Source organism: Hirundo rustica, chromosome 28 (genome assembly GCF_015227805.2).
Source record: "Hirundo rustica isolate bHirRus1 chromosome 28, bHirRus1.pri.v3, whole genome shotgun sequence".
Classification (NCBI taxonomy): Eukaryota; Metazoa; Chordata; class Aves; order Passeriformes; family Hirundinidae; genus Hirundo; species Hirundo rustica.
Window position 1 is genome coordinate 3,967,936 of NC_053477.1, and position 23,697 is coordinate 3,991,632.

Below are 23,697 nucleotides of genomic sequence, written 5' to 3' on the forward strand. Positions count from 1 at the left end.
CTTTCCCACCTTTCCCCACCTTTTCCCCACCTTTCCCCACCTTTTCCCATCTTTTCCCACTTTTCCCCACCTTTTCCCCACCTTTTCCCACCTTTTCCCACCTTTCCCCACCTTTTCCCACCTTCCCCCAGCTCTCGGGAGCGTGCCAAAGCGGCGGAGCGTTTTGTGGCTGATTGCAAGGGACAGGTTTTAGCTCCGGGAGCACGAAAACCTTTGGCGAAGCGCAAACCTCAGCGAGGGGGAAGCGGGGAGGCGAGGGGAGAAAAGAGCTGATTTCAGCAGCTGCAGCTCGCCCGATTTTTCATCTTGCATCAGCAAGTCGGGAGCACAAATAATCTGCTCTTACACGCTCCAGTGGCGCCGGTGCCCGAGAAATTCCCAGCCTCCACCGGCTGGAGCTCCTCAGCATCCATTGGGAGCGTTGGGCCGTTTCCCTGGGTTTTTATCCCGGTTTTTGGTGTGTTTAAGGATAAGGGGAGCGAGGGATTCTGCCCCCTTACAGGGTGTTTTTGGGTCAAGGGTTTTGGCCGGGGTTGGAGCAACCGAAGTGGGGATGTTGGGTCATTTCCCTGATTTGTTTTATGCATTCATTTTTATTTTTTTTTCTTTATTTTTTAATCCTTGGGGGTTTTTATCCATCTAAATTGGGGATATTGGGTCATTTTCCTGATGTTTTTAATGCATCCATTATTAAATTTCTTTATTATTTTATTTTATTTTATTTTACTTTATTTTATATTTTATTTTATTTTATTTTACTTTACTTTATTTTACTTTATTTTATTTTATTTTATTTTATCTTTTATAGTTTATAGTTTATAATTTATAGTTTATAGTTTATAGTTCATAGTTTATAGTTTATAGTTCATAGTTCATAGTTTATAGTTTATAGTTTATAGTTTAGTTTAGTTTATCTTATTTATTTTATTTTTTTATTTTTTATATTTTATTTTTTAATATTTTATTTTATTTTATTTTATTTTATTTATTTTATTTTATTCTATTTTATTTTATTTTATCTTTTTAAATTTTTTTATCCATCCAAAGTGGGGATGCTGGGTGATTTCCCCGTTTTTTATCCCAGTTTTTGCTGTGTTTAAACCCAGGTGGGTCAGGGACGCTCCCCACGGCGGATGTTTGTGCCGAGAGGGTTTCGGGCTGGGGAAGGAGGGAATGGGCTCGGGGCTGGCTGGGAATGGGCGGAACACGGAACACGGAACACGGAACACGGAACACGGAACACGGAACACGGGAGCGGGACGTGGAATTTTGAGCGGCGGGGACGTTGTTTGGTGTGGACAGAGCCAGGGATGGACGGACGGACGGAGGGAGGGATGGATGGATGATGGATGGATGGAGGGATGGACGGATGATGGATGGATGGATGGATAGATAAAGGATGGATGGATGGATAGATAAAGGATGGATGGATGGATGGATGGATGGATGATGTTTGGATGGATGGATGGATGGATGTGGATGGATGGATGGATGGATGGATGATGGATGGATGGATGGAGGGATGGATGGATGGATGATGAATGGATGGATGGATGGAGGGATGGATGGATGGATGGATAGATAAAGGATGGATGGATGGAGGATGGATGGACGGATGGATGTGGATGGATGGATGGAGGGATGGATGGATGATGGATGGATGGATGGATGGAGGGAGGGATGGATGGATGGATGGATGGATGGATGGATGGATGATGGATGGATGGATGGATGGATGATGGATGGATGGATGGATGGATGGACGGATGGATAGATAAAGGATGGATGGATGGATGATGGATGGATGGATGGATGATGGATGGAGGATGGATGGAGGATGGATGATGGCTGGATGGATGGATGCCGGACGGATGGATAGATGGATAGATAAAGGACGGATGGATGGATGGATGGATGGACGGATGGATGTGGATGGATGGATGGACGGATGGATGGATAGATAAAGGATGGATGGATGGATGATGGATGATGGATGGATGATGGATGGATGGATGGGTGGATGGGTGGATGATGGATGGATGGAGGATGGATGGATAGATGGACGGACGGATGTTTCCTTGATAAACAGCAGCTCAACTTTCTCTTTACTCGCTGTCATGAGAGCAGCGCTCGCCTGTCTGGGAGGGAGAAGGAGCTGGGAAAAATTCCTCCTGGATTTAATGGGAGCCGGGAGAGCTCGGGCTTGGAGGGGCAGGATGTAGAGGAGCCTCCAAACCCAGTTTGGGATTGGGAAATCTGTGAAAACCCCTGAATTCTGTGGATTTGGGAAGCGGGGAGGCAGCACTCAGGGCTTCCCCACGTGCGGAGGCAGCTGGGGAAGAAGAAGAAGAAGAGGAGATGCTCAGGAGCAGGGAAAAATTCCTCCTGGATTTAACAGGAGCTGGCAGAGCTCGGGTCCGGAGGGAGCAGCGCAAGCAGGAGCCTCCAAACCCGGTTTGGGATCGGGGAAATTGCTAAAAAAACCCCAAACCGGAGGGATTTGGGGTGTTCCCCGCAGGAGGAGGCGGCTCGGGGCGGGCTCTGCTCCCCGCGGGCTCGCCGGGCTCTTCGCCACGAGAATCGGTCAATTATCACTGAATAATTAACTCGAGAGGCTTCCCGAGTATCGACTTAATGTGACGGCGCGTCTGCCTCGAGCCGGGCTCTGCTTGCGCAAACACGATCTGCTGTCGGGCTCAGTCGGCGGCTCGAGGGCACAGGGCGCTCCCGCGGCGAAAAACCCTTCCCGGGGAGCCGGGATCCATGAAATCCACCCCCAAATTCCCGGGAGGCGCTGGCCGGAGCGCTGGGTCAGAATGGGGGGGGGGCCTGGAACGCGCGTGGAGAGGGGGAATTGTTAATTAGGGGCTCCCGAAATGCGCGTGGAGAAGGGGGTTTGTTAATTAGGGGCTCCCGAAATGAGCGTGGAGAAGGGGGTTTGTTAATTAGGGGCTCCCGAAATGCGCGTGGAGAAGGGGAATTGTTAATTTAGGGTTAATTAGGGGCTCCCGAGGTCGCCCTGGGCTCTGTCCCGGTTGTTTCCCCTCTTGCTGCGTTTCCCTCTGCTGTGGGGATTTCTCCCCCCGGTTGTGCTGGGTTTGTCTTTTCCAGACATTCCAGAGGTCGGGAGAGTGCTCCAGGATCAGAGCTCAACCCCGGCTCCAGCCCGGAGCTCTGAGCGTCACCTCCAGGGGTTCCCTGGACACTTCCAGGGGATCCTTGGACACCTCCAGGGGATCCTTGGACACCTTCGGGGGATCCTTGGACACCTCCAGAGGTTCCTTGGACACCTCCAGAGGTTCCCTGGACACCTCCAGGAGATCCTTGGGCACCTCCAGGAGATCCTTGGACACCTCCAGGGGTTCCTTGGATACTTCCATGGGATCCTTGGGTACCTCCAGAGGTTCCTTGGACACCTCCAGGGGTTCCATGGACACCTCCAGGGGATCCTTGGACACCTCCAGAGGATCCTTGAACACCTCCAGGGGATCCTTGGGCACCTCCAGGGATTTTTTGGACATCTCCAAGGGTTTCCTTGGACACCTCCAGGGAAGGTGACTCCAATCCCACCCCCCGTGCAACCCCTTCCAAAGCCTGCCCCCCCTTTTTTTTTTTTTCCACAAGGAAATTCCTCCCGGAATTTCAGCCGAGAACCTCCGAACGACGGCAAAAATTCCCTTTTTTTTCCCCCCTCAAACCTCCCGCAGCTCAGCCCGGAACAGGCGACTCCTCTCCCCAGACTTCTCCTCCCGGATAAAACAAATCCATCCATTGATCTTCTCTCCCTCCCCTGTGAACTCCTCGCTCCCTTTGGCAGCGGTCATCCGCAAGAGCCGAGTTTTATCCCGGCTTCCCCCTCTTCCTTCAGCTGCTCCCGCTCCCTGGGACTCTTTGAATTTACCTGGGAGCGTTTGAGAGGAATTTTTTTTGTTTTTTTTTTCTTTTTTCTTTTTTTTTTTTTGAATCTCAGCATCTCCCAGCTTCAAAAGAATCCCTCTCCAGCAGGACCGGGATGTTGGGAGGGCGATGCCCAGCGGGATTCTCGTGTCTGGCCGAGTTTTTTTCCGTGTTGTCGCAGCTTCCTGAACATCCCCAGCTCGGCAGGAGAAGGGGAGTGGATTTTTCCCAGCTTTTTAAAATTTTATTTTACTTTATTTTATTTTATTTTATTTTATTTTATTTTATTTTATTTTATTTTATGTTATGTTATGTTATGGGTTTTTTTTATTTTATTTTATTTTATGTTTTTATGTTTTTATTTTATTTTATTTTATTTTATCTTTATTTTATTTTATTTTATTTTTATGTTTTTATTTTATTTTATTTTATTTTTACTTTATTTTATTTTTATTTTTATTTTATTCTTATTTTATTTTTATTTTTATTTTATTTTTTAAAAATTTAATTTAAAATTCCCTCGGTCCTCACAAATTGCCTGTGGGGGGAAAAAAAAAAAAAAAAAGAAAGAAAAAAAGAAAAAAATTCCAACTCCGGAGCAATCCCGGCGTCTTTCCCATGAAATATTCAGGATGCTGCTGGATTGGATGAGCTTTCCCACCTAGGGGACGGGAGTAATTAACACTCAATTAAACGCTGAAGAAAACACAAAAAAGTCCTCTCCAAAAACTCGGTGATTGGTGAATTTTGATGTCGGAGCCGGTGGGGTTTCGGTGGTGCTGAATTCCTGCAGGAAAACCGGGAATGGGAGAGGAGCTGGAGGCAGGTGGATCCTGTCGGGATGCTTGAAGTCCCCTAAATTTGGGATATGTGTGCTAGGGGTGGGAGGGCGGGAGTAAAAATCCCATGGATTTGGGATTTATGCACCTGGGATAAACGTACAGGTACCAAAAGTCCCCTAAATTTGGGATTTATGCGCCTGGGATATATTTGGAGGTACCAAATGTCCCCTAAATTTGGGATGTCTGCAGCAGGTGTACGCACAGGAATGCACAAAGTCCCTTAAATTTGGGATTTGTGGGATAAATGTACAGGTGCACAGAACCCCTTAATTTTGGGATTTTTTTTTTGCACAGGGAATGCAGATATGGAATTTTAAAAAAAAACCCTAAATTCAGGATATTGAAGTCCAGGTGCCCCGCAGGGATCCTTGGGAAATGTCTGGATTTGGGAGCAACCTCGGGATCCCGGCGCTGCCTTTGCTGGGACTTTTTCCTCCAGCAATCCAAGAGGAGCAGTTTGGAATTTCCCTAACTGGGAATCCAGCCCTTGGAGCGGGTTTGGGGTGGGAGATCCAAGTGTATATCCAGAATTAATTGTTTCAATCCCCTTTCCACTCCTTTGGGGGTTTTTTTTTGGAGGGAGGGATAACTCCCAGGAAAATCCTCCTCCCCCATCCCTCATCCAGAGCCAGCCCAGCTCTTCCCAACTTTTCCTGGCCATCCCCACCTGCCTGCTCCAGCTGCCAGCAGCATTTTGGCACCGATTCCTCCTCGTTCCCGCTGAGATGGACTTGGCTCCTTCCCCCTTCCCTATTTTTCATTTCTCCGGAGCCCTCCCAAGCCAAAATCCGAGCTTCCATCGCTGGCAGCCGATCCCACCCGGCAGCTTCCAACGGGGAGAGTGACATCTGGCCTGGATGTTCCTGAAGGATTTCCCAGCTGCATCCTCATGGATTATGAAAGGAATAACATTTGCCTGGGAGGACGCTCCGGGCTGGGAGCGGAGCCCCGGGGAGCGGCGGTGACAAATTTTCCTGGCGCTCGGCGCCGAACTCGCCGCGCTTCCTGCAGGGAATTGACGTCCCTTCGCCTCGGGTTCGGGAAGAGAGGGAAATGCTGTCGGAAAGTTTTATTCCTCTCCCGCGGAGAGGCTGGGGAAGGAGCAGGTTTTTGGATTTCTGCCATTCCCACCCTGGAGCTGAGGTTTGGCTGCAGGGAGGGTGGAGCATCCCGAAAAACAAGAAGGAAAATAAAAAGAAAAAATCCTGGAAAAGCTTTTCTGGGCTTTCTGCAGTGAAAATCCCTTTCCAGGAGATGAGGATCTGCCCTGGGAATGGGACGGGAGCTCCCAGAGCTTCGCATCCCACTCTCAAAAAAACCCAAAACCGCCCCAAAGTGGGGGGGCTTTCCGTGGGCTGAGTCGCAAGGAAGGAAAATAAACACGGAAACGGCGCTCTCGGGATGGGGGAGTTTTATTTCCGGGAAGAAGGAGAGGGAGAAACTTTCCTTCTCGCCTCGCACGCCACGGCAGAGCTGCGGAATCCTGGTTTTCCCTGGAATTTCTGCTTCATCCCGAGCTCTTTCTCCTTCCCCAACCTCCCGTCTCCAATTCCATCCCTTCCCCGGGAGATTCCGGTTGTGTTGTTTGCTGTTCGTTGGGATCTGAGGTGCGGGTGAGCACGGCCACTCCCAGGATCCCGTCTCCTCGTGGGAACATCCTGGATAACCCAGCCGAAGGGCCTGAATTGCCCTGGAATTCCACAGCCCACGCGGGGATGTTGGGAATGGGGCGCTCTCGTTCCATTCAGAAATCCACTCTGAGATGGAAGCGGCGCTGAAATTCCGCCGTTTTTCCCCATTTTTCCCCCTCTCCAGATCCCGGCTGGCCGATTTCCACACCAACTGCCAGGCCACCTTCCAGTCCCTGACCAGCTGTCCCGGGGACAACTTCCAGGCGTGCCTGGGCTCCTACGCGGGGCTCATCGGTGAGTGCCGGGAGTCGGGATCGGGAATGGCTTTTCCCGCTGGGATTTCATCCCCGTTCCCTCCTCCTCGCCAGGCTTTGACATCACCCCCAACTACGTGGACGCCAGCACCACCAGCATCACCATCTCGCCCTGGTGCTCCTGCAAAGGCAGCGGGAATATGGAGGAGGAGTGCGAGAAATTCCTGCGGGATTTCACGGAAAATCCCTGTCTCCGTAAGGCGCTTCCCCGCCCCGCCCCTTTCACCCCCCCCCCCTTGCGTCATCCCCACCCTTCCCAAACCTCTCCCTCTCCCAGGAAACGCCATCCAAGCTTTCGGGAACGGGACCGACGTCAACCTGGCTCCCAAAAATCCCAATCCCGCCGTGACGGTGCTTCCGAAGACGGAGAAGAGCCCGGCGCTGCCGGACGACGTCAACGACAGCAACACCGCCTACGACGGCAGCGTCCTCAGCACCTGCTCCTCGCTCCAGGTGCGGCCCCGCCCGGTCCCCGCCGCAAACTGGGAGCACTGGGACACGGGCCGCGTCCCATGGGATGGGGAGAAGCCTCCTGCTCGGATTCGTCCCGGGGCTGGAAGGATCCGGGCGCAGGTTGGGGTCTGGAATGGGGAGGGAATCCTGCCCGGCTTCCGGCTCGCCTGTCAAGGTGATCCCGAAGCTGACTGATCCTCCTTTGGGAGCTGGAATTCTGCGGGGTTTTTGGGAAATCTGGGAAGACCCCCCTGAGGCTGACTGCTCCTCGTTTGGGAGCTGGAATTCTGCGGGGTTTTTGGGAAATCTGGAAAGACCCCCCCTGAACGTGACTGCTCCTCCTTTGGGAGCTGGAATTCTGTGGGTTTTTTGGGAAATCTGAGAAATCCATGTTGTCTTGCCAAGCGCTGGGCTTGGGTGTCCATGTTTTGCTCTGTGGGTGGAAAAGGAATGGGAGAGAAATGGGATTGGGAATGGGAGAGAAATGGGATTGGGAATGGGAGAGAAATGGGATTGGGAATGGCTTGGGGTGTTCCAGGAGTGCAGAGGAGTGGGATGGGGACTGGTGAGATGTCTCAGGATTCCCAGCAGGATTCCCGGCAGGATTCCCGGCAGGATTCCCGGCAGGATCGCAGTGGGAATGAGGCAGAACCCACTGAAGCCCCTGAGCTGCCTTCCCCAAATCTCCCAGTGCTCCATCACCCGCCCCGAGCTGATTCCCACAGGGAAATTCGGGACCCCAAACGGCCCAGCTCCAGGGACACATTCCTGCCCTAACCATTCCCGATTTCTCCCGCCAGGAACAAGGCCTGAAGCCCAACAAATCCCAGGAGCAGAGCCTGTGCTACTCCGAGGTACTTGGAGGAATCCCGGGGCTGGGAATTCTTTCCCAAAGGGCATGACATCCCCCAGGTGTTTTCCAACTTTGGGGTGCTTTTCCCTAAAATCCCCTTCCCGTCCCTCCTTCCCAGGCCCAGCTGACCACGGATGTGATGCCGGACCAGAAAACTTTCACGGATCCCAAGGCGGGGAGCAGCCGGCACCGGGAGATCCGGATCCTGCTCCTCATTCCCGTCCTGATCCCGGCGCTGGGGCTATAGAGGAGACGCTGGGATCAGTGCCACCAGTGCCACCAGTGCCACCAGTGCTGCGCTTGTGCCGGGGACTGGAACGCTCCCAAATCCCGGGAATGCCGAGCTCCGGAGAGGCAGGAGGACGCTTCACCACGCTGGGAAACTTTGGTGGTTTTATTCCTACTTTTCTTTCTTTTTCCTGGTTTTTATTTTTTTTGTTTTTTTTTTTTTTTGGTCTCATCCGGGTTGGTTTTCCGGAGCGGCTCCCGGGAAAATGGGCCTGGAATGGGGGTCTGGAGCTGCCGGCGGTGCCGGGGAGGGAGAAAAAAGTCGGAGGAAAGCTTTGGGAAAAGGTGAATTTCAGGATTCTTTGCACTGGGGTGGCCACGGGGACAAGCAGGATTCCGCATGGGAACATCCCGGAGGATGAAGGCGCCGTCGGGATCCACCCGGAGGGGACTCCCGGAGCTCTTCCCGTTGGATTTCGGGGGATTTCGGTCGGGATTTTTCCTCGGAGAGTTTCCGAATGGAAGAGAAAAGAAACTGGTGTGAAACGTGTGAGGCTGTGCTGATGTTTTCAATCACTCCAGGGGGAGAGGTCCCGTTTTCCTTATTTGGTGGTTTTTTTTTTTGGATTTGGAATTCGGGTTGGGAGTGGATTTTGACCCACCCAGGGTCAGAATTCCCTATTTTCCCTCTCCACTTTATTTCCTATATAGATATAACACATGGATATTCCCATATACATAACCCTACACATCCTTTTTAATTCCCATTTTTCCCTTTATTTTCTTTTATTTCCTTTTTTTTTTTTTTTTTTTAATTCCTCTGATTCCCACAACTTCCAAATGTATTCTTGGAAAATTTATTTTTTTTATTGATGTCTATGATGGAAGAAAAAAACAAACAAACAACAACAAAACCAAAATAAACCAAGGAGAACAAACCAAGGAATGAAACAGCCCCCAAATCCAAGATTCCATAAAAATCCTGATATCCAGTTGGGGGGGGGGTGGAAAACAGGAGCTGCAGGAATTCCAAGATTTGGGTTGGAATTCAACAATTCCTGGCCTTTTTTTTTTTTTTTTTTTTCTCCTGCAGGAGACAACAAACAGGGAAACATTCCCAAGGAGCTGCCAAATTCCTGGGTTTTTTGGTGGTATTTTGGGAATTTTTCATGTGCAAGAATTTCAGGTTTCAAATTCCAGCCCTTCCCTTGATGGGGAATTCCCTTGGAATTTTTTTCTCCCCAGACAAGCTGGCAGTGCTGGAAATGTTGGGATTTGGGGCACAGGAAGGGCGAGGAACTGGAATTTTTTATTTATTTGGGATTTTTGTTTGTTTGGTGGGGGGGGGGGCAGAAATGTCAATTCCCATCCAGCTGTGCCCACGGGAAAAAAAGGGATTTTTGGGAATCTTGGGAGCCTGGGGATGGTCAAATTGTGGAATCCCAGAATTCCAGACTGGGTTGGGAGCTTGAAATCATCTCATTCCAGCCTTTCTTGGGCCGGGACAATTCCCACTCTCCCAGCTTGCTCCAGCCAGGCCTTGGACATTCCAGGGAAGCGGGAAATGGGATGGAAGGATCCCGGCGCTGTTTGCCGGGAGCTGGAGCTGACAGAGAGGGGACGAGGGATGAACATTCCCTTCTCCAGCATGGAAAATCCGGCGGGGAAAATGCGGGAGCTGGCGCTGGGAACACAAACAAATCCTGGGATTCCTGCTGCAGTCCTGGGCTGGTTTTTCTCGGGAAAGGGAAGCTCTGAGCCGGAGCCAGGTGTGGAGCAGCCAAAAAAACAAACAAAAAAAGAGATTTGTGAGCTCCACAGCAAAATTTGGGATCCCTCCTGGGGGTGATTCCCGATCCCAGGAGTTCCCGGCCATCCCAGTTTGGGCTCGGAGGCTGGAAAATCCAGCATGGATTGTGCTTCCTGGTGCTGGGGTGGCTCCCTGGGAAAGCCGGGAGTGCTCCAGGCTTTTCCAGGAGGAGCAGGAATTCCTTGGAAAGGTCGGAGAAGCGTCTCCATCCAGCAGCCGGGCACCACTGGGTATTCCCGGTATTCCCTGCTCGGGAGTTATCCGTCGCGATCCGTGGAGCTACTGGGAAGTACTGGGAACAGGGATTTGCACCAGGAATTCTCTCCAGGAATGGCAATTCCAATATTCCCTCCAGGAAAGGTGATTCCAGCGCTGGAATGGGGTCTTGCTCCAATATTCCCTCCAGGAATGGCGATTCCAGCGCTGGAATGGGGTCTTGCTCCAATATTCCCTCCAGGAATGGCAATTCCAATATTCCCTCCAGGAATGGCGATTCCAGCACTGGAATGGGGATTTGCCCCAGGATTCCCTCCAGGAAGAGGATTTGCTCCAGGATTCCCTTCAGGAATGGTGATTCCAGGATTCTCTTCAAGAAGGACAATTCCAGCACTAGGAACGGGGCCTTGATCCAGGATTCCCTCCGGGAATGGTGATTCCAGCACTGGAAAAGGGCTTTGCTCCAATATTCCCACCAGGAATGACGGTTCCAGCACCGCTCCAGCGCCATTCCCATCCCGTCTCCGCTCAGATTCCCAAAATCTCCCAACTCCACCCAGCCCCGGCCCCGGGCGCTTCCTCCACCGCATTCCCAGCACGTTAATTACAGGAGAGGAGAATTCCCGTGCTTTGTGTGGAAGAGGAAAATGCTGGGATGTAAAATCCCGGCTGCCGGGATGGATAATTAACTCCGGAGATAATTCCCTCTTCATTTGGACTCAATTACTTTCCCGATAGGAGAAAGTGCTGAAAACACAATTTTTTATTTTATTTTATTTTTTTTTTCGGGATGTGGCATAAAATAATAATGGAAAAAAAATCCACTCAAGCTTTTCCTGCGAGAGTTTTCTCCTTCTTGGGATAAAAGAGAGGATAAATCCCTGTTAATGCTGCGGAATTCCAGCTCGGCATCTCCCTCCTGTCCTTGGAATGTTGGGTTTTGGGACAGAAAAAAAACGTTCTGGGTTTTTTTTTTTTTTTTTTGGGATGGATCAGCTGGGGTGGGAATGTCACGGGATTTGCTCCGAGGAGGAACTGCTGGGAAATGAGGGGTTTTTTGAGGGATAATTTGGAATTCTGGAGGAGTTTAAAGGAATATTTTGTGTCCCCGGGGTCGAGGGTGGTGCCTCTTCCCACCCGGCACCAAAACTCCCGCAAATCCTCGAATTACAATGGATAATTCCATGAGGAATTCCCCCTATCTCCCGGCTGGAATCTCCCATTCCCAGCCCATTCCTCGCAGCAGCAGTTCCAAGGGGAATAAAAAGCCATTTAACCTCTTTGGAGAGCAAAGCATTTCCCGGAATATTCCGCAGGAATTCCTGAACTTTTCCCTCCTGGCCATGCCCGGATTCCTGGGAGCAGCCAGGAGCACTCAGAGGTGACAGGAATTTTGGCTCCCTAAGGAATTTTTGCCTCCTTAAGGAATTTTTTTGCCTCTCCAAGTGTTTTTATTCCTTCTCTCTGTGCCCAGGGCTGTAAATCCCAGCCGGGCCCTTCCAAAGGAAATATTCCAGGAGGGTTTTTTTCTTTTTTTTTTTTTTTTTTTTTGCATCCAGGCTTTTGGAACAGTTAAAAAGTCCCCGTGCTCCTCGGAGGAAATGCCAAGCAGTGGGAGCAGGGAGGGAAAAAATAGATGGAAAAGGGTTTTAAAAATAGCGGATCTTTGGAGGAGAAATCTGGGAAGACGTCAGGAGGGAGCCTCAGACCTGGGGGGGGGGGAAAGAATTTTCTGGAAAATTTGGATCAGTTCATTGCTGGATTTGGGGGGGGGGTCTTGGTGTTCTGGGGTTTCTCCCAAGGAAAAGGGGTGAAAATCCAAGGAAAAGGGGTGAAAATGAGGGAGAGGGGCAGGAGGATTTGCAGCTCTTTGGGATTGGGAACGTCGCTGGTTTTTCATCCAGGGGATCCGGGAGAGCTGGAAAAGGGACGGAAGGACAGGACACAGGGAATGGCTCCCCACTGCCGGAGGGAAGGGCTGGATGGGATTTTGGGAAGGAATTCCTGGATGGGATGGAATTCCCAGATTTGCTGCGGCTGCCTCTGGATCCCTGGAAGTGCCCAAGGCCAGGTTGGGATAATCTGGGATAGTGGGAGGTGTTGGAGCTGGATCTGGCTGATCCCTAAAGTCCCTTCCAACCCAAAGCATTCCAAGATCCCACAATCTTCTCTCCCAAAATCTTTACTGGACAGACCAAACCTTCCAGGTTTAAATCCCAGGAAATTCCAGTAAAATGCCCGTGCGGAGGCTCCTTGGGAAAAAAAAAAAACCAACCCAACCAAAAAACCAGGAAAAACGACAACCGTGGAAGTTCTCCCGTTTAACCTTCGGCCTCGGGGAGAAATCCATGGAGATGAAGGAAAAGCTCCCGGGATTTACACGGGGTTAAACAGCCGAAATCCTGGAGCAGCAATTCCCTGCCAGCTGGGACGTCACCCGGCAGTGGGAGTGGGGCCACAGCCGGCAGCCTTTTCCAGGAGAGGAATTCACGGAGCCATGGAATGCTTCGGGTTGGGAGAGACCTTGAAGCTCCTCTCATCCCACCCCTGCCAGGGGCAGGGACACCTCCCACGATCCTTGGATTTGGGCGCCTTTTAAAGGGCTGGAAAACCGGGAGAAGCTCTCCCAGGCCTCTGCACGGGGAGGTTTCGCCGCCGTGGCCCTCGTGGAGCCTCCTCCGTGTCCTCCTGAGCTGTTCGGGAATTATTTGGGAATTACTCGGGAATTATCCCTGCCTCCCGCTCCGGCGCTGCATCTCTGCATCCGTTAATTAGACTCGGTGGGTGAAATGAATCCCGGCCCTAATTCCCTGTCTGGATGTTCGTTATGGAAGCAGGCAGCAGCAGCCGGGATGTCAAGGAGGATTAAGCCAGGAGCTGGGAAAGTCACAGGTGGCTCCAGCACGGATTTCAAACCCGTGCCTGGAAAAGCTGATGGATCCCGCTGGAACCAGACCCAGAAGAAGCACGGAAACCCTGGGGCAGCGTGGAAAATTCCTTCCCAGCGCTCCCAAAGAGGGAATTCCCCCCCAGGCTGGCGCTGAACGGGTCACGCCGTCCCGCTCCCTGTTTTTCTCGGGGATGACAAATAGGGTTGGACTCCCCCAGCTCCAGGAATTCTCCCAGCCCCATTCCCAGACCTCGAGGCATAAAGGCAGCATTTTCCAGAGGGTGCTCCAGCCCCTGGATGCTCCCCGAGGAGGAACAAGGGCTGCGCTGTCTCCATCAGCCCCGCGGCCCCGGGCTCCTCTGGATGACCTCGCCGTCACTCCTGGAGAAAATCAGGAGGACTGGAAGAGGGAACGGGGGGGGGAGAAAACCTTGGAATTTCCTCCCCTGGATCTGCTCCCAACCCTTCCCTGTGCCTGGATGGGGCCGCGGGGTCGAGCACCAACCGCATCCCGGAGCGTTTGGGAATCAGCGGCGGCGCTCATCCCGGGGATTCGGGATTCGTTCCCGGCGCCGGCAGTGCGGAGGTGTCCCGAGCCCCCCGAATTCCCGAATTCCCGGTGTCCCGGGGAGGCAGCGCTGGGCCGGGGTTTAATTAAGCGCTGAACATGACGCCGGTTTTAATTCCGTGCGTTCGGAGCTGCCCACACACCCCCGGTTGCCGTGGCAACGTTAATTTGTTTTGGAGCCTCCGCTTGGGTGGATTTGGGAAATTTTTTTTTGTTGTTGTTGTTTGTTTGTTCATGGCTTTTTCCTTCCCCCTCCTTTTCCTTCCCCCTCTCCCGCTTCCCTTCTCCCCATTCCCTCTCTCCCGACTTTTCCCCCCCCGCCTTGTTCTCGCTGCCCCTCCGATTCCCTGAATTTAAAAAGCGCCGAAAATTCCTTGCCTGGAATTAAAAAAATTCCTCCCTCGGCCCCCGGCCGGCCCTCCACATCCCACAGCCTCGGGTTTCCCGGGATTCATCCCGGATTGTCCCAGCTGCCTTCCCAAATCACACTCCCGCTCCCAAGAGATCCACGGTTTCCCTTTCCCACACCCAGTCCAGGGTTGGAAACCGGGAATAAATCCCTTGGAAGGCCTGGTTGTGGTGCTGGGATTCCTTGGAGTGTTTGAAAGGGATTTTTGGGACTCCTTGGAATGTGTGAATGGGATTTTCCATCTGCTGAACTGCTGAGGGAGAGGAATGAAGGGAAAGAACCGAGGCGAGGGTTTGGTTTCTCCTTGGAAAGGTCCCCCCAGCATTCCAAGGGATCTCTGGGCCACAGAAATCGGGAAAAAGAGGGGGATGAACCCTGGATCCAGTGGAAACGGGATGTAACGGATGTGGGGTGGAGCATCCCGGGGTGGATCCAGTGGGATAACATCCCTGGAAGCTGTGGTTTTACGGCTCCCCATAAACCCTCCCCTCCATCCCTCTCCATTTGGAATTCCCTGGAAAAAGCTTTCACTCCATTTCCAGAGCTCCTCATGAGTGAGGCCCATAAATATTCCATGTGCCTGGAATTGCCACCGGCTCTCCGGGGCTTCCCCCTTTTCCCAGGATTTGCCTTTACTCCAGCGTTTATTCCCCCACATCCGCCATTTCCTGCTCTCTCCATCCATAAAATCCGATGGCAAAGGGATCAGTCCAGGAACTTCCTTGGGAATGATGGAAAAGCAGTGTTTGGGGCAGCTTCTCCTCTAATTAGGGTAATTAAGAGAAGGAGATTCCAGAGCCTTCCATGCCTCATCCTGGGAGAAGCTGGGTTAGGATCCACTTCCCAGATCAGGATCCAATTCCCATTTTAGGATCCAATTCCTGGTCTAGGATCCATCCCAGAATGGATTCCCAGCCTGGGTTATTGGAGGATTTTTACTTCCCACTCCTGCCTGGAGCAGGATTGAGCCTGGAATTCTGTCCTGCCCTACTCCAGGAATTAAAAAAAGGATTCATGGATATTGCAGGGAAGAGGAAAAACCTGGAATTTCTGTCCTTCCAGTGGGAGCCAAGCATGACTTTTCACCTCTCCAATGGAAAATTCCCAATTTTTGACCTCCTGAGCTTCACCCCAAATCCCAGATTTTAAACCAACACGCGCCTCCACCGCCCAGAAATCCGTGGATTTTGCCCAGGCTGTGTTTTTGTGTGGATTAATGATTCCAACACGGAATTTCTTGTTCCATAATGGATAAATTCCCTGTTCGGGGAGTGCCAGCCGTTATTAATTAAGCCCAGCCCAAGGATTTGTTTGCTTTGATGTCTAAAGCTGCAGCTTTTCTTTTTTTTTTTTTTCCTCCCTGCTTGTTAAACTTAATCAAAAGCAATCAAAAACGCTTCCCTAAATTAGAGCAAATTAATTCCCAACAAAAGGAGAAAGTCTCCGGTAGCGCAAATGGAAAAGGAATTAAAAATAATCAGAGATGGGAGTCGGGGTAATCTAAATTTAAATATCAGGTTCGGCTCCCGGGCTGCTTTTTGGAGGGGTGGGGCAGGGTTAGGACAGGTTTAAACGTTGGTTTCGGTGCTGGGTTTAATTCTGGATGGGATAGGAAATGTTTAAATGCTGGGTTTGGTGATTGGGGTTTATTTTGGATGGGATAGGAAATGTTTAAATACTGGGTTTGATGATTGGGGTTTATTTTGGATGGGTTAGGAAATGTTTAAATGCTGGGTTTGGTGGTTGGGGTTTATTTTGGATGGGTTAGGAAAGGTTTAAATGCTGGATTTATTTATTGGGGTTTATTTTGGATGGGTTAGGAAAGGTTTAAATGCTGGGTTTGGTGATTGGGGTTTATTTTGGATGGGTTAGGAAAGGTTTAAATCCTGGATTTATTTATTGGGTTTTATTTTGGATGGGATAGGAAAGGTTTAAATCCTGGATTTATTTATTGGGTTTTATTTTGGATGGGATAGGAAAGGTTTAAATCCTGGGTTTGGTGATTGGGGTTTATTTTGGATGGGTTAGGAAAGGTTTAAATCCTGGATTTATTTATTGGGTTTTATTTTGGATGGGTTAGGAAAGGTTTAAATGCTGGGTTTGGTGATTGGGGTTTATTTTGGATGGGATAGGAAAGGTTTAAATCCTGGGTTTGGTGACATTCCAGAGCAGAGCCTGGAGGCCGGGGCTCCCGGATCCCAGTGAATTCCAGAGGCTGCTGTGTACATATTTATCCCTGTTTATCCTTGATCCTCCCTGGCACCACCTGCTGCCGTGTGGGAGAAGCTGGGAAATCGCAGCTGCCCACGGGCTCCGAAATCCGGGAACGGGAGCAGGAACAGTGCCCAGGAGTTGTTTCCTGTGCCTGGAAAAATGGGATTTGGAGAAGGGGTGTGGGGTGGCAGCCTGGATGTCAACAGCTCGGGGAGAATCATGGAATTGTGGAATTCCAGAGCGGTTTGGGTGGGAATCCACAAATCCCATCCTCTTCCAGCCATGACACCTCCCACTATCCCAGGATATCCCAGCCCGGCCTTGGGCTCTTCCAGGGATCCAGGGACAGCCGCAGCAAATCCGGGAATTCCAGCCCAGCGCCTCCCCACCCTCACAGCCAGGAATTCCTTCCCAAAATCCCACCCCAATCTCCCCTTTCCCAGTGGGATCCATTCCCTGTGTCCTGTCCCTCCAGCCCTTGTCCCCAGCCCCTCTCCAGCTCTCCTGGAGACCCTTTGGGCCTGGAATTGTCTCTGAGCTCTCCCTGGATCCTCCCCTTCTCCAACAACTCCAAGTTTTTGCTCATCCCAGTATTCTGTTGGATTTCTGGGTCAGACCGAGCTTCTCATCCCCCAGCATCCCAAACTCCTCGTCCAAGCTGTTCCTTGGACACCCGTCCCTGGGGTGGTGGGAGGGATCCCTGCCCATGGAACTGGGTGGGATTTGAGGTCCCTTCCCCACCCAAACCATTCCAAGATCCCACTGTCATGAATTCCTGCTCCGAGACCAAGCCCTGGGAGATTTCGCTTGAAACAAGGAAAACAAATTCCTGAAACTGAGGATCAAGCATTTAAGGGGAGCCTGACCCAAATTTTCCCAGTTGGTTTTTTCTTTTTTTGTAAGCACCCTGTGAGGAAACATCCCAGATCCATCGGGAGTCCCCTCTCCGAGCCGCTGGGATGGCGCAGTCGCGCGCAAACCGCTGGAATATTCCCCCGAGCGGGCGCTTCCCGGCCCCAGGCACTCGGGATAATCACCGCTGGAATGTTCTCCGAGCGGGCGCTTCCCGGCGCCAGACACTCGGGATAATCACCGCTGGAATATTCTCCGAGCGGGCGCTTCCCGGCCCCAGGCACTCGGGATAATCACCGCTGGAATATTCTCCGAGCGGGCGCTTCCCGGCCCCAGACACTCGGGATAATCACCGCTGGAATATTCTCCGAGCGGGCGCTTCCCGGCCCCAGGCACTCGGGATAATCACCGCTGGAATATTCTCCGAGCGGGCGCTTCCCGGCGCCGGACACTCGGGATAATCACCGCTGGAATATTCTCCGAGCGGGCGCTTCCCGGCGCCAGGCGCTCGGGATAATCACCGCTGGAATATTCTCCGAGCGGGCGCTTCCCGGCGCCAGGCGCTCGGGATAATCACCGCTGGAATATTCTCCGAGCGGGCGCTTCCCGGCCCCAGACACTCGGGATAATCACCGCTGGAATATTCTCCGAGCGGGCGCTTCCCGGCCCCAGACACTCGGGATAATCCTTTCGGGCCCCGCGGGAATTCGCTGCCACCGAGGGTGTCACCCGCGCTCAGCGTCAGGACCGAGCGCATTCCGCTGTTTTTCCCGTCTCCGGGAGAGAGGGGGATAAAAAAACCCACAAACCCGTTCCTGACAGCTTGTTTAACCTTTCCCTGCTCCGCTCCCGGCTCGGGGCAGCTGCGAGGAGCAGAGGGCGGCCAGGGGAGGGTGGGAGGCGCGGGGTTGCGCCGGATAAAAACGCGGCGAGTCTGGCACGTTCCGCCTTTTTCCTTGGAATTCAGCATCCCTCCTGCGCCGCTCCGCCGGTGGCCCCAGTTTGCGGTGTCAGAGCGGGAACAGATTTTTTTTTTGGGAGCGGGGATTTTTTTATTCCTCTTTTTCCCAACGCAGATTTGGGGGGTTTTTTTTGCGTGAGGGGTGGTGTTTAGCAGCAAATCGTGCTGGGAATGAGGGGAACGGCTTCCCGCTGCCACAGGGCAGGGATAGACGGGGTTTTTGGGAGATTCCCAGAGAAAACCGCGGCTGCCCCATCCCTGGGAGTGTCCCAGGCCGGGTTGGAATCACTTGGGATAGTGGAAGGTGGCCCAGCGGAGCAGGATGGGATTTAAGGTCCGTTCCCACCAAAACCAGTCCGGAATTTCATTCCTGGCGCCTTTCCCCGCTCCGACAATCCACTGGCAGGAGGGCCAGGAGCCTTTGTGTCCCCTCCTGGCGCCGGTGACGTCCTTGCGGAGGAAAAGCCCCCAAACAAAGCCGGGACTCGTCGGTTAATTGCGATTTAACAGCAAAATAATTGGGTGAGTCAAAGCCTTTGATTGACTCAGTCCCGTCCTTCTGCGGGGGCCGAGGATTCGGGGCTTGTTTATTCCCATCAAATTCCCGCTGCTCCTGCCAGGGGATGCGGGGAGGAAGCGATGGGAGGCCCACAACAGCAGCTCGGACCCCCGAGGTTTGGGGAGGATTTGGGGGTTTTGGGGCTGTTTGGGGAAGAACCCAACAACTGCAGAGTCCCTGATCCCCAAATCCTGGTCCTTTTCCTCAGCCTCGGGATGGATCCCGGCTCTGGAGTCCTCCCATGACCTCCCTTATCCCAGAGACCCTTCTGGAAGTGCCTCTTTCCCCCCTTTTTCCCCCCTGTCCTGGCTCGGGTGACCCACGCAGCTCCTCCAGAGAAAGCTTTTCCTCGGGGGAGCCGCAAAATCCGCGGAGCTGGAAACCGCGGCTGCGCTGGCAAACGCCAGGCTGCCGATCTGGAACGGGATTTTTATTTTATTTTCAATTAAGCTTTTCTTTTCAGGTTGGGTGGGGTTTTTTTTTTCCCCTTTTTTTTTTTTTTTTTTTTTTTTTTAAATTTTGTGTGTGTGTGTGTGTGTGTGTGTTTCGTGGGTTTTGGTTTTTTTTTCCTCCTCTCCGAGAGGCGAATTAATTGATATTTGCTCAGCGTGTCAAAATAGCTGCGGTGCGTTGGAGTGCGGCGCTGGGATTGGGAAGGGAAGGGAAGGGAAGGGAAGGGAAGGGAAGGGAAGGGAAGGGAAGGGAAGGGAAGGGAAGGTGACTCAGTGGGAAGGGAATTAAAAGCAGCAGCTCCTGCTCCAGGCCAAGCTCGGTCCTGCTCCGAGGAGCGGGAGGGGAGCACGTGGATCGCAGGGAAGCTGCTCCCAGGGAAGCGGCCCCGAGCGGCTTTGGGGGGGATTCACCTCGTTTTCCCCCTTGCCAGGGTTTTATGGAAAAGTTGGAGCTCGGGGTTGGGGTGTGAGGCAAAGTGGGGTGGAATTCCCGGAGAAGCTGTGGCTGCTCCGTCCCTGGAAGTGTCCAGGGCCAGGCTGGAGCACCCTGGGATGAGGGAGGTGTCGGGGTTTAAGCTCCTTCCAACCCAAACCATTCCAGGGTTTTGTTTTCCCACCCCTCTGTGGGTGCTGCAGGAACAGCCCTGGAATCCGGGAATTCTGGCTGGGCAGGAGGGCCTGGAGTGCCAGGACACAGGGAATGGCTTCCCACTGCCCCAGGGCACAGTGGGATGGGATTTTGGGAAGGAATTCCTGGCTGGGAGGGGCTGGGCTGGAATTCCCAGAGGAGCTGCGGCTGCCCCTGGATCCCTGGAATTGTCCAAGGCCAGGTTGGAACAACCTGGGACAGAGGGAGGTGTTGGGATTGGAACTGGATGGGATTTAGGTCTCCCCCAACCCACAGCATTCCGTGATCCCCTGATCTTCATCTTCCATGGAGGATGAGGAGGGGCTGGGCTGCTGGATTTGGGAATTCCATGGATCCATTCTCATGGCTGGATGAACACATCCCTGGATTTGTTTGCTCCGGCGGAGACACCGTTCCTTGGGGGGGGTGAGCTCCCAGCGAACCCTCTCAGAAACTTTAATTCTATTAAAGATATTAATTAAGAATCCATTAATTACACAATTCCAGCTCACCTGGGGCATCCCTGGCCCCACCTGGCAGCAGGAAAATCCCTGGAGGTTGTTTAATTCCAGCTGCAGAGAGCCAGAATGCCCAGTTCCAGGGGTTCCCACTTTCCCAATTAAATCCCGTTTTTTTTTTCCCGTGCCCTCCCTCCTCGCGCTCCGCTCCCGTTTATCTCCCCTCATTTGTCACCTTGATCCATTCCCCATCTCCCACCGGGGCCGTGGAGCTGAGCCCGGGATTAGGGGGAGTTTAATCGGATCGCCCTCCCACCATCAGCTCCCATAAAACTTTACGGGAAGATAAAATCCTCCCAGCGTTTTCCGGAACAGAGGAGGCCGGGGAGGGGACTGGGATCGCTTTTTCCACCTCCCGTTCCATTGTTTAATTTTTTTTCGGGTTAAATTGTCTGCCAAGCCGCGCTCGAGGCTGATTAACCAGGGAAGGGAGGATTTCTGGGAGCTGCGTTATCCCGTTTTTCCGTGCGTAAGCTGCTCTCGCCCTCTCGCCGTGATTCCCGCTGACAGGAAGATGAATTGGGCTCCGGCCGGGGAGAAAATAACATTTATTTCACATGGAAAAAAGTGCTGAGCCGCAGGAGAAGCGGGAGCAGGGAGGTCAGGGCGGGGGAGCGGGGATGGGAAGGGAGGGATGCGCCCGGATTCGGGATCCTTGGATGTAGAACCCCCGGTTATCCCGGTTTAACATTCCAGGCGCCGGGAATGTGTTATCCCGGTTTAGTGAAACATCCCTGATGATCTCCAGGAACCGGGAATGTGTTATCCTGGTTTAGAGGAACGTCCCTGATGATCTCCAGGAACCGGGAATGCATTTCCAGCCTGGAATTTCCATAGGAAGGCACAGTGTGGTCATTCTGGGACCTGTGGCTCCTCCAGGCTCTCCCATCCGGAATCCCCATCCCATCCCATCCCATCCCATCCCCATCCCATCCCATCCCATCCCATCCCATGATCCCATCCCATCCCATCCCATCCCATCCCATCCCATCCCATCCCATCCCATCCCATCCCCATCCCATCCCATCCCATCCCATCCCATCCCATCCCATCCCATCCCATCCCATCCCATCCCATCCCATCCCATCCCATTTTCCCAGCCCACTATCCTGCTCTTTTTCATCCAGGGGATATCAGGGATGACTCGAGCTTTCCAGAGGGATCCAGGATGGGCGGGAGCTGACTGAGGCCGCCTGGCTCTGGGAAAATCCAGGAATGATCCCAATTCCCTCATCCTCCACCACAGAGCCCCAAATCTTCCCCTGCTGAGGGTTCTCCCAGCCCAAAGCACAATTCCCAGGAAAAACGGGAAGCTCCACAGCTCCAGAGGAATGCGAGGAGCTGCTGGATCCGGCTGAGCCTTGCAGGAGAATCCCATGAAAATCTGGGAAGATCCACCCTTTCCTTGCTGGTTTTGCTCCTCTCCCTTATCCCCGGGCAGGAAAATAAACCCGAGCTAATCATTAGGACGGGAATTGTTCCTGTTCCTGTTAAAAATAATCCCGGTTGGGATTTTTTTTTTTCCTGCTGCTTTTGAGTCTTTTGGGTTCTCGGCCCAACATTTTCTTCTCTTGAAGTGACATTTGTGGGGGGGGAAAAGAGGGGGAAGTGTGAAAGGAGGAGGCGGAACAAAGGAAGGGCAGGAAAATATGGAAAAGTGGGGGTGGCTGGCGGGGGAAGGAGGAAGGGAGAGTTTGAGGCTCTTGAGGGGTGAAATTCCCAACCCAAACCCCCCCCAAAACAGGGAAAAGGCTGGAGGGAAGGGGCTGGACCCTGCAAAGAGGATCCACTGGGAATTGAGGGGTGGGGAATGGGGCTGGAGCCAGGAATGTCGGGTTGGGAGCGTCCTTGGAGCCGGGAATGTTGGGTTGGGAGCGTCCCTGGGGGCACTTTTCCGTGTTTTTTCCTTCCCTGCCTGTCCCAGCCCACCCTGGAATTCCCTTCCCTCCAAACCCCATCAGGCTGGGAACTGGAGACAATTCCAGGCTGAGAGAAAATTCCTCTGCCGGAATCAGAGAGGACCTGGATCCGCTGCCAGCTCCTCCGGGGACACCGGGGGAGACAAAGGGACATTGTCCAGTCCTTTCCAGCCCCAAATCCGGATTTTGTCGGAGCTCTCCAAGCCCCAGCTGGATCTGCCGCTGGCCAAACATCCCGGCATGGAACAGGGCCTGGAACTGCTCCGCTGGGATCAATTTTTTATGGGATTTGAGCTTTTGAAAATGTTTATTTCTACTCAGAAATATTCCGTGCCTCAGTTTCCCCCCTGCTCACAGCTCCGACTCTGCTTCCCCTTTGTTTCCCTGTTCCACTGCTCCCCAAATTCCCATTTTTTGGGCCCAGCTGGAGAAACCTTGGGAGTTTCACTGCCTCTGGTTGGGGTCTCCCCAAATCCCCCCTCCCCTCCCCATTCCAGAGGTTTCCAGAGGCCGCTCCAAGGGGCTGGCAAAGGCTCCATCACGGGCGCAATTCCCATTTCCCGGGGAGAACGCGACGCTTCTCCCGCCCGGCGCCTCCTGAGGGCTGCTCCAGAGGGAAAATCCCGGTTTCCTTTGCCTCGTGGTGCCCGATCCGAGCAGTCCCAGCGGTGCCAGGCTGGATCAGTCCCATCCCGTGGCCCTGGGAGTCTCCAGGCTCAGCTTTTGGAGCGAAAAATGAGGAAAAATGAGGAAAAAAATGCAGAAAAATGCGGGAAAATGAAGAAAAATGTGGGAAAATGAGGAAAAAAATGCAGAAAAATGTGGAAAAATTAAGAAAAACGTGGGAAAATGAGGAAAAACGCGGATTTTGCCATTCCTGGCAGGGCTGGGGGTGCGGGGCTGCGATCGGCGCTGATCCAGGGATGAGAATCACCCGGGAGCGACCCGGCAGCATCAAGAGATGAATTAATTGCCGGCGAATCGTTAATGAGGCGTTGTGAGTCAGCAGCGGTTTGATCTCGGGCACGCGAGGAAAGGGCTGCTGGAAAAGGGGCTCGGATTGAAGTCGTTGGAAAAGGGTTTGGATTGAAGCCGTTGGAAAAGGGTTTGGATTGAAGCCGTTGGAAAAGGGTTTGGATTGAAGCCGTTCCAGCCCCTCCATCCCACGGGTGGGGACGGGCCGTGATTGCAAATGAGGCTCCCAAAGCCCCTCGGCGTTCCCAAAGGAAGCATCCCAAAGCTTTTGGTTCGTTATTCCCAACCCCGCGGGATGCTCGGGGTGGAGCTGCCGCTGACCCCAAACCATCCCACGCCGTCATTCCCACCCGGAGCTGCTCCAGCTCCTTCGGAATCCGCGCCGGGAAATTCCAGCCCGGGCCCGGTGTGGCTGTGGGGGGTTCTGGGTGTGAATCCCACTCCGAATATTCCTGAAATTGTCCCTTCAAATCCACCCCCAGCAGCGCCGCCCTGAGCCTCCCGCGGG

General features: G+C 52.8%; 1 protein-coding gene across 1 annotated transcript in view; it reads left to right on the top strand.

Annotated features, from left to right (window-relative positions):
- GFRA2 (GDNF family receptor alpha 2) overlaps positions 1-8,742 on the top strand; it is a 28,558-nt gene extending 19,816 nt beyond the window's left edge. Inside the window, exons 5-9 of the mRNA XM_040087613.2 lie at positions 6,555-6,664; positions 6,739-6,879; positions 6,962-7,137; positions 7,938-7,991; positions 8,109-8,742. Of these exons, the coding sequence (XP_039943547.1) occupies positions 6,555-6,664; positions 6,739-6,879; positions 6,962-7,137; positions 7,938-7,991; positions 8,109-8,237 (610 nt within the window). The 3' untranslated portion in view covers positions 8,238-8,742. The remainder of the gene's footprint in view (positions 1-6,554; positions 6,665-6,738; positions 6,880-6,961; positions 7,138-7,937; positions 7,992-8,108) is intronic.
- The last annotated feature ends 14,955 nt before the right edge of the window (positions 8,743-23,697 follow it).